Below are 13,777 nucleotides of genomic sequence, written 5' to 3'. Positions count from 1 at the left end.
ATCGTGAGTTTGAAGGGATATATTAGATAATGTTATTATATATTAGTATTAATGGTATTTTAGATATTTTCTACTTTCCTATATATATACTCATTGTAACCCTATTAACTTTAGTTTTGGTTTGTTCTATGTTATGAAAGTCGACGGTGGATCTGAGTATCACTCCTTTTTTTTTTACCTTTACCTACAACATGTGACTTTTAGCGACAAACTTTCTCTGTCACAGAAAGTCAATTTTCTTGTAGTGAACCTGTAAAACTATGATTGAGAAATCGAATAATACTAATAATTTTAAGTTTATTATTATTATTATTATTATTATTATTATTATTATTATTATTATTAATTATTATTATTATTATTATTAACATATAAAACATTTAAGGTTAATTTGAAATCTAAAATACATACATACTAACTACCTGCAGGCTGAAAAAAATATACATACATGCCTGCCACGGCTGGTTGGTGGATCTGAAATCTGAAGCACTTTTTGACTCTTCCTTTGGAAATAGACATATTAGATCTACTGCAATTTGATGAAAGAAGATGAAAAAGAGAAAGGCTTGAGGGGTTAGTGTTGCCAAGAAGAGGTTAGCATTGGTTTGGTCATTTCGTAAGAGAGAGGTTGACTTGTGGGCAGTGGCCCATCTTCAAGGAAATTATTGGGATCGCTAAAATTTTAAAATTTTAATATATAAATAAAAAATATAATATTATATTGTATATAAAATTTTTAAATTATAAAATGTATTGGAGAGATAATAGATCATGTTTTGGTTTATATTTTTAATAATTAAAATTAAATTGAATTTAGATTGAAAATTTTATTTTATTTTATAATTATAGTTGTGTTTGTAATTTTTTTATAAATTATTTCTTTTGGATTTTTTATAATAAGCATTTAGATTATAATTTAATCAAAAAAAAATTGTGTATTTGGTTTATCTTAAAATTTTTGGAGATTTGTTTTAATCTTAAAAATTGAGCCTAATAAAAAAATATAATTTTAATAATTAAAAAAATTAGTAAAATAAATTATAGTCAATTTACACATACCAATTTACATTATGCAATGAGGATACACATGTATCAATCTATGTGATACAATCTACATCATACATGCCATTTTATTAGGTTAATTCATGTAACAAAAAGATGCACATATAGTATGTCATTTCACATATTAGACTCAAATATACATCTAGACAATGATAACTCAACAACTACAATTATCTCATAAAATACACTAACAGTAGATCCCAAAATTACACCAACATACACCACAATATCTATATTCATTACCTTATTTATTAACATATGTCATATCATGTTTAATCGAAATTCATTACCATATATTAAACCACAATTATCCTATAGATTTATAGTACTTTAGTTTGTAACACATGACACATGAATAATTATACATAATATTAGATGCTCAATAATAGTAAATAAAAAATTGTGTTAAAGCAAATGGAAAGTAAAATAATAAAAAATATGCAAGGAGAGAGATGAAAGAGTACCTTTTATGTATTTTATGTATGTCACAATATTATATAAGAATCTATTTTAATATATTATAATAGATTAATGTCCTAAAGTATATAAAGTTCAGCATTATCAATATCAATTAACAATTAATGGTAAGGTTGTGGTATATTTAACTGTTAATAACTTAACACGAAGAAGAAAAAAAAACATTCATATGTTATATTTGAATTTGACTCTTCTCTAAAGTAATAAATTAATGAAGTGAGTAAATCAAATGAACGGTTATAATCACTCATAATTAAACCCTAATAATAATTAATAAGGATTAAATGTTCATACAAGAATATAAGTTTATTGCATGCTCCACAAGCTTCACACAGACTCCAACACAGGCCAATTAACTTTTTGGAATTTTGTTTAGCACAGTGCATAAACAAGTGCCACCAATAATACATATACAAAATTCAAGCATTTTTTTTCTCACCTAAGCAAAACATATTTGATTCATTTGAAGAAACTATATCACACCAGAAAATAATAAGAGAAAATATCAAAATAAAAAATCTCTAGAAACCTTGGAAGAACAAATGATTGTTAATGACTATATCTACTTATATTTGCCTCATTCAAAACCCCAGAGCAGGAAAATCTTTTTTTCTATATTTGTCAGAAAGTATCAGTGATGAAAAGTTATGTCTTCAATTTTGCTTTCGCTTCGCCTTGTCAATGTATTCAAAGATGATGATTGGAAGTATCCATCTTGTCTTTATCATTGTCTTCTGAAGTTAGAGAAGTCTTGGCTAATATCCTTTTGCATGTTCTGAAAAAACCCATCAATATAGAACATTGATTAATTTTTATATAAAATCAAGGGGTGGTGATAAACTCATTCTTAAAAACATATAAACTATGTTTTGCAAAGGCAGGTGCGTATAATTAAAAATGATCACAAGAAAATTTTCCCTATCAGATCTATTCATAGTGGATCTTTATTAGACATGAACTAATGAGAACTAGGATTAATTAACTTACACTACTATGATCCTGTGAATAGTATTTCCCAAACTTTTCATAAGCTATCATGGATAAATTATGAAAATAAGGTAAAAACAGTTTATGGGCATCGTTAGAATATTAAAAAATATCTTATAATATATGTTACATTATATTAGAGTATCTTGAATTATTTTTTATGATCAATTTATAATCATAGAGACATCTTAGAATATCTCTCATTATTATTATGATTTGTTCTTTATTTAGGATTGAGTCTATGTTACTCTTAAAATAGAGATTAGTATTGAGTCTTTTGTAATCAAGTTAGTATAAAACTATTATCAATAATATTCAAACCCTTATTATTTTCTCTCCTCCTTTTCTCTAAAATCCCACAACTTCAACATGGTATTTAGAGCCAATTTCGATCCTCCTTGAACAATCTAGCCGTTGTCCCACTTCTTAGTTCCAAAAAATTAGGGAATATAATCATAGTTTCTCTTTTCCAACGTGATCATTTTTTTTCAAACAGTACCGATTTCACTTGTTTCCGTTCAGTTCGCTATTGCCGCCGTCACTATTTCCGACGTCTTTTCCGGCAACGACCACTCCATCAGCTTCGCCTCTTCCAGATCGGCCCACATCGCAAAGTGTGTCGCCGAAAGCCACCACACGCGCCTTATTGTCCACCGCACGTCATGCATTGTCGCTCTTCACCACGCGTGGTGGCGCGTCTAGAAGCCGTAAACCTTCGACTTCGCTCCTTCAACACTTCACTAAGCGTTTCTATTCACCTTCATCTACCACCGCTGCTCGTTTCTTTTCGTATTCATCCACCGCCGCTTCCGCCATTGTTGTTCACACAAAGGATGAACCCTACCTAGCCGCCACAATCCCTAAGCACGTCCATATCTTCGAATCGATTCAGGAGGAGCAGCAGATTTGCCGGCATTCACTATCTCTGGATCCAATTAAAGTAACGCTTTTGGATGGAAACGTGAAGCAAGGAAAGAAATGGAAAACTACTCCTTTGGACGTTGCTCGTGAAATCTCAAAGAATTTGGCCAATAATGCTCTTATTGCTAAGGTTAATGGTGTTCTTTGGGATATGACTCATCCTCTTGAAGAGGATTCTCAACTTCAGATCTTTAGATTTGATGATGACGAAGGACATGACACTTTTTGGTATTCTAGTGCTCACATTCTTGGCCAGTCACTTGAGACAGAGTATGGATGCAAGCTTTGCATTGGGCCGTGTACTACAAGAGGAGAAGGATTCTATTATGATGCTTTTTATGGTGACTTGGGATTGAATGATGATCCCTTTAAAACAAATTGAGGTTGGGGCATTGAAGGCTGTTGCACAAAAACAACCCTTCGAGCAATTTGTGATCATTCTCGCTGAAGCGAGGGAGTGTGCTCTAGGTATGGTGAGGAAGATGCCGCAGTTTACTAGCAGGTTGTCTGCGATTCTTATTTAAATGCTTTTGGATATTGAGGATGATCCAGCTTGGCACACTGCAGATACTGAGGATGAAGATGCTGGAGGATGAAGATGCTGGTGAAAGTAGCAATTATAGTGTTGGACAGGAATGTTTGGACAGGCTACCTATATCTTTGGGAGGAAATATGATTGTTCCTGTTGCTTCTGAACAATTACCTGGATATTTGGCTGCACCTGAGTGGCAAAAACGTCATGCTGCATTGATTGCACTTGCTCAGATAGCTGAAGGATGCTCAAAGGTCATGATATTTGGAGCAAGTGGTGGCTATGGTATTGAATTCATTTCCTGATCAACATTCTCGTGTAAGGTGGGCAGCTATTAATGCAATTGGGCAACTGTCTACTGATTTGGGTCCAGATTTGCAAGTTCAATATCATCAGGGGTGTTGCCAGCCCTAGCTGCTGCGATGGATGATTTTTAGAATCTTCGTGTAGAGGCTCATGCTGCTTCAGCCGTGCTCAACTTCAGTGAGAATTGCACACCTGATATTTTAACGCCAGTTAGCAAACTGCCTGTACTTCAGAATGGTAAACAAATGGTGCAAGAGGGAGCTTTAACTGCTTTGGCATCAGTTGCCGATTCATCTCAGGAACCCTTTCAGAAATACTATGATGCTGTCATACCGTACCTGAAGGCTATATTGGTAATACAACTGATAAGTCCACTTGTAGAGAAGGTTAAAGGTATCTGGTCCGACAACCGTTTACGACACGACCTTTCTCGGTTTGCCTTGCCTCACGGTTCCATATCTGCCTTTACTTTCCAATTTTGATCAACGAAAATATGCGTCCTTGTTCAAATAGCTGTTATCTCTCCTGTTTTGGATGCATTTTCTCACCCCGTTAATCGATCATGGTTTCGTTTCAATAGAGTCGCGCTACTACTTCTTCGGTGTTTGTCATGCAATTTAGTTCTTATTAATAGATTATAACAGTGGCCTCTATTTCCACCGACGATCATTCTGGTGGTATACCTTTTCCAACATATGAATCATATTAGTGATGACTTCTTCTGTTAATGGTTATTCTGACGATGTCTTTTATTTTCATGACTCACTTTATCTTGGCAATTTATCCCAAATGTATTGGTCTTTCCTTTTTCTCCCTATCTCTCTTCGTGAAGCACATTCAAGTTTATATATTTTGACTCTCCGATATTATTGGTATGAAGCTTTCATATGCAGTTTTTTAGAAGAACAGAGCTTGCTTTGTTCAATTGTTTGCCATGTATTTCTCTCAGGCTGATGATCAATCAGGTTATCTGGCTAGGCTATATTTATAGCAATTCTCTCCAACTTCACATGCATCCTTGAGTTGCCTTTCCATCATTTTTTATTATTTTGTGAAGCAAAACATTATTTTCTTTTAACAAGTTTGAGGGAGAGTGTTAGAATATTAGAAAATATCTTATAATATCTATTATATTACAGTATCTTGAATTATTTCCTATGATCAATTTATAATCATAGAGATATTTTAGAATATATCTCATTATTATTATGATTGGTTCCTTATTTAAGATTTGAGTCTATGTTTCTCTATAAATAGAGATTAGTATTGAGTCTTTTGTAATCAAATTAGCATAAAACTATCATCAATAATAGTCAAACCCTTAATATTTTTTCTCCTCCTTTTCTCTAAAATCCCACAACTTCAACTTCAACGCATATTATAAGTTGTTTTCAAAAGCTCTCCCAAACAACTCCAAATACTTACGCCAGTAGATAAGTTTAAATAATTCAATTCAAACAACGCCTACATATGTCAACTACTTAAAAAAATTTGCCATTCCACGAAACTAAAATCCTCAAATAAGATCACAATTCTTGGAAGTCAACCTACTACATAGGAGATCCTACCTCTATTTTCATAAATCAACTATTTATGAGATTCTTAAGCTATATCTTAAAATTTCAAACTACGAGCCAATGGCTATCACAGGGACAGTAAGAATTTTCTTCACAATGCAACAGCAAAGGAGTATATTGTTTGATTATGGTGAGAGTAACATAATTCAACTTTCTCACTAGTCTATGATATCATCATGGGTAAGAATGATACTCCGCTTGATGTGGCATAATTAAGGTTAACACTTAACATCCGGGTCTATAAGATTATTAGTTTGTTCACAATAAAGGGAACTGAAGAGAGAGGCTAGATTGGATCTTAGGGTATGTTTGGATTGATGGTATATGGTGGAATGGAATGGAATGGAGTAGTCCACTTAGATTTAAAAAAGTGGATGCTATTCTATTTCATTACATTCCATGCATTTCACCCTATACAACACACCCAAACATAGCTTAGACACCAAAAGAAGCGCCAACCAAAGGGTAGCAGGAGACTCGTATAAGATTATAGCAAAAAGCTAAGCAAAAGATGTCACGTGAGTTTCACATGGTGATATTGTAACATGTGTGATGTCCAGCTAGATTTGCTCACATAGGCCATCAACATGTTACAATATCACCATGTGAGTCCTGTGGAAAGGATGGCCATCACAACGAGATGGTTTGTCTCCTCACCTTGATTATCTGTAACTTTCCGAAAGAGGGATGGATACGGCAATGAGAAGTAGCCAACTAGCCATAGTGATTTTGTGGTGTATGTTGGAGTGATTTACAATCAAACAGAATGGGCTCTCTAATACTAGACTGAATTTTTGGATTTACTGGAGATAAACTCTCAACTTCATGGAACTACATTCATATGTCCAAAATTTACACACATTACTAAATTCCTAAACTTCACGATTAATTAATCTATCTATTTATGGCAAGTCCACATTTTGGTTCTTGTTCTAATATTACAAGATATCAACAATATTCAAATAATATAACCAGAAACTAAAAGTATAAACTACTGTAAAAGAAAAACAGAAAGGGGAAGCATCATACAGGTTTAATTCCTCTGTCTTGCTGTTAACATCACTTGACCATATTATCGGGTCAATATTCTTAGGAAAAGAATCTTGTTGTTGCACCTTCTCTGTTAGCCAATGCTCAATTTTATCGCACTCATGGATGACCTGAAATAGTAAAGTCATCAACTATAAAAGCTTATCTTAAGCATCACAATCACGATATAATATATATACCGGCCTATTTGTTATCTTACCAATTCTTTATCCTGGGGTGAAAGGGAATTTGCAGACGTGCGAACCTCTAAAATGAACTTCGATAAATTACTTATAGCTTGCGCTCTTTCTTCTTCATCTTTGTATCGATTCTCAATAGGATCCACCAGCTACAGAAATACATAGATTGGAAACAGGAAATATGACAAGGGAAACATTGATAACAGAAAACCGAAAAAATACCTTTTTCAGATCTTCCAGTTTTGAGGAATAAGCGTGCTCAGTTTCATCATCACCGTCTTCATAAAGCCAATCCTCAGTCTCTTGCAAACTCCTAGATATGCCATCCCTCTCTTGATCACTTGCAAAGCTCCGGTACGTATTGAAGAGCTATTCAAGTATGCAAATAAAAATTAAATCCTATCACATTAAAAAAAATAAAACCAAATCTTCAAATGCATGTTTAAAAACAGAGTAGCATGAAAAGAGATACAAGTTTAAAGATTTTAAACTTTTGAGACCCTGTGAATCGCGACAGAAAGCCATTAAAACCAATTCTTCAGTAACTAAACCATATCAAGACCTGCACATTAACTTAATGAAAGTTATAGCCCGTGTTCTTTAAAACGGAGCGTCTAACATATTTTTTCATTTAAAATGAGAATCTAATTGATAAAACTATCTGTAGTAAAAATTCGCATCTTTTTTATAATTGTTTTTGAAAACTATTTTTTGTTTTTAAAAATTTATAAAGTAAAAATGTTTTATTAGTATGTTTTCTTAAAGTATTCACAAAACTTTTTCATGTTTTTAAAGTTAAAAGCAAAACAGATAATACGTTATTTAAAAAATTGTTTTTAAAAACTAAAAAATGGAAAAACAATTAATCAAAACCCTTAGGACCTGTTTGGTACGCATGATTGGATAGAGACAGAAAATGATATAAAGCTAGATAAGGATAGGATAATATTTGGGACTGGCTTATCACATCTGGTTGCTTCATCAAACTTTGGATTGAAACAAAATATGATAATTATATCCTATCATGTCTCTTGTCCTGTCCACCAAATGGACCCTTAGTGTATGACTGCATAAAACAAGTATCCTGAATCACAGAAACCAATCATCTACATCACATCGATATATCTTTAACATGTACCTTACTCCTCGTATCATAGACATAGGACTCCAAAGTATTCTTCTTTTCTTTGGTTAACTCCACAGTTCTATCCTGTTGGGCTAACTGGAGTTCTTTTTTATGGGCTTCAGAAATCTCTGCCGTTTTCATTCCACCATAGATATTCTCATTCACTTGAATAGGAATCCTTCTGTTAGCTTTATCTTTTCTTGAATTATCAGCCTGTCAAATGGTACAACCACAAAACTTTTATTTACTAAAAAGGCCAAGCATAACAGATATGCCCGAGAATTTGTCGTAAAATATTATAGGATATCACATTTATAGAAAATTTCAAAGGGTAAATTTACTAGACATCTCTAACATATAAGATCTCCCCGAAAGAAAAAAGAGAAGAGTTAAGACAGTGGGGAATAACATGACAGTACGTACAGAACTTCGTGGAGAATCATGCTTATTTGTACTATCTTCAGCGCCATTGGCAACAAAATTAGTGTTATCTGAGGTCTCAGACACGGGATCAATATCCATTGCATCAAATTCTGAATCATCTGCATGATCCTTAATCAACTGAAACAATATAAAAGTTTATGTGCATAGCTAGATCTCTCAGAAAAACTCCATGATTTATAGCAAAAAATGGAAAAATAAAACTTTTTACTCACTGTAGCTGATTCAATACTGAAAATTCCATGAAGATTTAAATGGAGTCGAACTTTAACTCTTGTCTTACTACCATGAGATCCAAGCAAAGGGCCAATCTGAAAAGAAGCAGCCAAAAGATGTGTAAGCATATAATAATCAAATCATCTAACCTGAACTAATAGCAAAAGGAATGGTGTTAAGAACCTGTTTTTTACAGATTATTTGAGAGAAAAATAACTTTTTTAACTAAAAAATCATTTACAGCGGTTTCAACTGTGTTTGTTTAAGTTTTTAAAATTAATCAGAATCTAAAAAAAATCGGATTAAAATAAGAAGCTGTTATTAGAATCTTCAGAAAAAATGTGAGTTTAATTAGTGTGGTAAATGAAAGAAAATATTATAAAAGTGATTTTCATTATTATAAACAACTTCTGCTTCAAATATAAATCTCTAAACACAATTTCTAGATTATTTTATCTTAAAATCACGTTATTATAATTATAATATAATCTTAAACAAATAGGCCCTAAATCTTCCTTTTGCTGTCAGAACAAGCAATAGTCACAGGCCACAAACTAAGAAAGTCTATACCTAATTCAAAAATTGGTTGAGGTGTCTTGCAATGGTCTCAAACCCATTCAAGTAAAATTTCTACTTGATGCCAATAATATAGAAATCAAACAAAATGTTTGGAGATGTTTGCACACATGACTGTATAAAATCTTATTGACTATGGAGCCCATAAACTCCAAAAAAAGGGAAAGTATCAATGTCGCAACCGTATCAGACACCATACTCCTCGGATACTTTGTGACACATGTCCCCTGTCCCAAAAAGGTACACCCATTCTTTTTTTTTTTTAAACTTTGTATAAGGATACATACTCCCAACCAGCATGTTTTGAGTTCTACTGAATATGCTTTTGTTGATATCCAGACATAGGTTTTAGAATATATTATAGGTTTAATTATTCTGTAGATCCCTAAACTATTTAGGAATTTTTAATTAGTCCCTAAACTAAAATTTGTAATTAGGTCCTTGAACTAATGTGTTTTTTGTAAATAGGTCCTTCCGTTACATTGCCGTTAGGTTAGTCAAACTGTATTTGAAGGGATTAATTACAAAAATATAAGGACTTAATTACAAACTTTTAGTTATAACATAGGCATAAACTTTATTATTTTGGTTATGTACAATAGAATCTTTTTACAAATTGTGACCATAAGAGTTATATAATAATAAGGAATGATCAATGTCTATTTCTTCACAAGTATTCAACATCTGTATAAGTTGTTTGTTCTATGTTCTATAAAAATTTATTAAGGTATCTAGGCCGCATAGTGTCCTAAATTTTAAAACATTCCCTATACCCTTGTCTGTACCGATGTCATTGTTTAAGGTAACTCCTCGGATGCTTCCTCAAACATGTTGAGTTCTACTAAATGTACATTTGCCGATATTCTGACATAGGGTTAAGAATATATTATGATCTAGGCAGAAATTCTATTACTTTTTTATGATCACCAGTATCATTTTCTACATTTTATAATAGGAATAATCAATGTCTCATTCTTTACAAACATACTGCATCTATATAAGTTGTTTGTTTTATAAAGTTATGTTAAAGTATCTCGACTGTATAGTATTCTGAATTTCAAAAAAATCTTTGTACCCATTTCATACTAGAAATCTGGGTTTCATAGCTTCTAGATTAAGATATTAATAAAAAAATGACAGTTCAAAAGGGAAAAGCTCGTGATTGTGCAAATGATGAATATATCTTATAATTCTAAAAACACTTTTCGGTGAATTTAAACATTACTATATATGAAAAAGTGAACAAAAAGAAAAATAAAGGAAAAAAAGCTCACATAGATTTACATAATAAAATATCCCACAGAGAACCAAGAGAGGAGAGCAGGGACGATGACTGACGGGGAAGGGGGAAGGAGAAATATAAAAAAAACATATAGAATATGCGCACAAGTAAATTATAACTATTTCATAGTAGCCAAATGCTCTAAAATGTGCATACCGTGAAGCAACTAATTTTGGGAAATGTTCCAGGTGGCAGTTCATCTGAATTTGCATAGACAGCTTCCAAATGGAACAAATTAGTTCGCCGGAGTTGTAGGACTGTAGTACTTGGAATAAATTGGCCTTTGGGAAAAATTACACCATCTGATCCTGCACAAATTGGACCTTCATCTGATAAAAGTCCATATGAAAAAGGAATGATATCCTGGACCTGAAGAAACATGATAAATTGCATTGATTTTGATGAGAACAATATAACAAAAAGAGGGGCAACATCAATCAGAAATCGAAATAACAAAATTCCATTTTACATCACCAAAAGAGTAATAGCAATGCAAGATAATTTAAAGACTGAAAATAAACCTTTTAAGGATAAACCTAGGCTGTGTCTGGTAAGGCCAAACCACTAGATTATAGCGGATATTTTATAATGTATAAGTCTGTATGATCAAAGTAGAGTTGTTTCGTAACGGTTTTCTCTCACGAGCAGCGAGCTTACAACGTTTTTTCACGAACTTATAACTTTTTTGAAATGCTACTTCAAGTAATGTTTAATATTATAGCGTAGCATTTTTTTTTCTTCATAATTTTACCCTCATTAGCTTAATTGAAAATTTTAAATATTACGTAAAAATATAATTCTGTCACTTGATATTTATCAACTAGTTCTACTGCTAATTTTACCAAACACTTTAAATTCAATCAGATAACTTATCCGTTATCAACTATCAGCTAGTTTATTCGATATCCACTATCAGCTAGTTTATCCATCATCCACTACTTTTTACCAAACACGGTCCTAGACAACAATTTGGTTATTTGACAATGATTACATTTATAAGAATCTTGAAACCCAATTCTAATCTGCAATATATAGCATAAACAGAGAATAAGAATAGACTTAAAAAATACACAAACCTCATAGTCTCTCACACGGTATGTAGGACTGAGCATTGCGCACTGTAGAGCACAACCACGAGCTACACACTCACTTGCATTCAGCTTCCGGCTCGGTTCTCTCGCAAACAGTGAAGATAATAATGTACTTATTGCTGGAATCCTAGAACCTGAACCAACTAGCTCTACAGAAGAAATCTTATCTGCAGTCAAACCTGCATCATATAATGCTTTAGTGCAAGGTATAGAAATTCTCTCCAATAGTCCTGATGCCAGCTTCTCAAATTCTTCCCTTGTGATAAATCCCTTAACATCTTTCTCATCCATCAAACACTCAATAGTTAACGGTGCCTCAAGATTTGCACTCAAAACTTTCTTCATTTTCTCACACGCCGCACGCAGCCTAATGCATGCCTTGGCATTAGAATACACATCGATGCTGTACTGTTCCTTGAATTTTTCGGCAAAATGAGTAAATAGAACCTCGTCAAAGTCCCTCCCTCCTAAGCTCCTGTCAAAAGTATGTGAAAGTATCTTCATTTGCCCTAACTCGAATGTTGCAACGCAGACCTGAGTATCGCAATGACCAATGTCAATAAACACAACATTAGTTGAACCTGAACTTTGAAAATTTGTTTTGTAGATTCCATAACTAAGGGCAGTTGCAGTACAATCATGTATCAATCTCAAAGGCTTCAACCCTGCAATTTTCGCTGCATCAAGATATGCCCGTCTCTGCAAGTCAGTGAAGTATGATGGAATACCAATAACACAATCCGAGATGGATGTCTCCAAATCTTTCTCTGTCATAGTTTTCAAGTGAGCAAAGAGCATGGACATTATTTGAACCGGGGTAAACGTATGAGTCCCCTCCAAGTATTTCAAATGAATCAAAATGCCACCATCCGGGCCTTCAGAAGTTTCAAGAGGGAGCATTTTCAGATCCCTTTCCATATCAGGATCTTGAAATCTCCGACCTATCAATCTCTTTACTTGAGATATCGTGGACTTAGGATGCATCATAGCGGAAGCAGCTCCAGAAGAACCCAAAAACCGCTGCTTCTCGCCAAAGCAAACAACAGCCGGGGTTTCCCGCTTTGATTCATCATTCAACAGAACATCAATCCCACGGTGCTTTGCCACAGCAATGACACAGTTCTCATTACCAATGTCAAACCCCACCACACTCATTTCAACTCACTTTATATCAAACCAAACTACAAACAAGCAAATTATCCAATTCAATTCACCCAATCTACTTCACCAAACACTCCAAAACTTCACCAAATCACACAAAATCAGCCAATAAACCTAACCTTCTCCACAAATCACTACAAAGGAAAATTAAAAAAAAGGGTCAAAAAGTCGCATCAATATTTGGAAGGAAAAAGAATATTCATAAACTAAACTCCATCTATTCTTACTAATCATTTCTTAAACTATATAAAACAAGTCAAAGCAAGAATTAAAAAAAAAATGGGGGAAAAAGGAAATAGTGAAATAAATAAATAAAAAACAATAATTTAAGCCAACCCATAATGAAAAATCTTATTTTCCCGTGGAATTCAGATTGAAGCAATTTTTAATTGAAAAACAAGTGATAATAATTGAATATACCTTGTGAATGGTGGAATGATAAAGCATTTGGAATTGTTTAGTGGCGAAGATGGAAGATAATGAGCGAGTGAGAGATTCAATTCATTGAATGACACAAAGCAAAAAGCATGATGATATTATTAAAGGGGTTTTCAAGAGTTAGCAAAGACCGACAAATATGATAAATATGGCTAATATGTAAACGTGATTTTCAATTATACCTCTTAAACCAAAACATAATTATCTAGGTAAAATTGGTTTACATTTAATTAATTAAAAAAACAACTGCATATTATTTGATTTATATATATATTATTTATTTTAATTTAAAATAAATAAAATAGATAAATAAATAAATAATATACCATGTAAATTAATATAAAAATAAATTTTA

At 32.9% G+C, this 13,777-nt stretch overlaps 1 protein-coding gene across 1 annotated transcript; it reads right to left on the bottom strand.

The window, feature by feature from the left end:
- Positions 1-1,789: 1,789 nt before the first annotated feature.
- On the bottom strand, positions 1,790-13,566 carry LOC101508236 (heat shock 70 kDa protein 16). The gene is made up of 10 exons (XM_004499998.4): positions 13,405-13,566; positions 11,809-13,118; positions 10,889-11,101; positions 8,874-8,969; positions 8,641-8,778; positions 8,230-8,430; positions 7,314-7,460; positions 7,112-7,240; positions 6,892-7,022; positions 1,790-2,314 (listed from the first exon to the last, which is right to left on the bottom strand). The coding sequence occupies exons 2-10, from the start codon at positions 12,976-12,978 to the stop codon at positions 2,227-2,229; spliced, it is 2,313 nt and encodes a 770-aa protein (XP_004500055.1). The 5' UTR covers positions 12,979-13,118; positions 13,405-13,566; the 3' UTR covers positions 1,790-2,226.
- Between the last annotated feature and the right edge of the window lie 211 nt (positions 13,567-13,777).

This window comes from Cicer arietinum, chromosome 5 (assembly GCF_000331145.2).
Source record: "Cicer arietinum cultivar CDC Frontier isolate Library 1 chromosome 5, Cicar.CDCFrontier_v2.0, whole genome shotgun sequence".
NCBI lineage: Eukaryota > Viridiplantae > Streptophyta > Magnoliopsida > Fabales > Fabaceae > Cicer > Cicer arietinum.
This window is presented reverse-complemented; position numbering and strand designations above follow the sequence as displayed.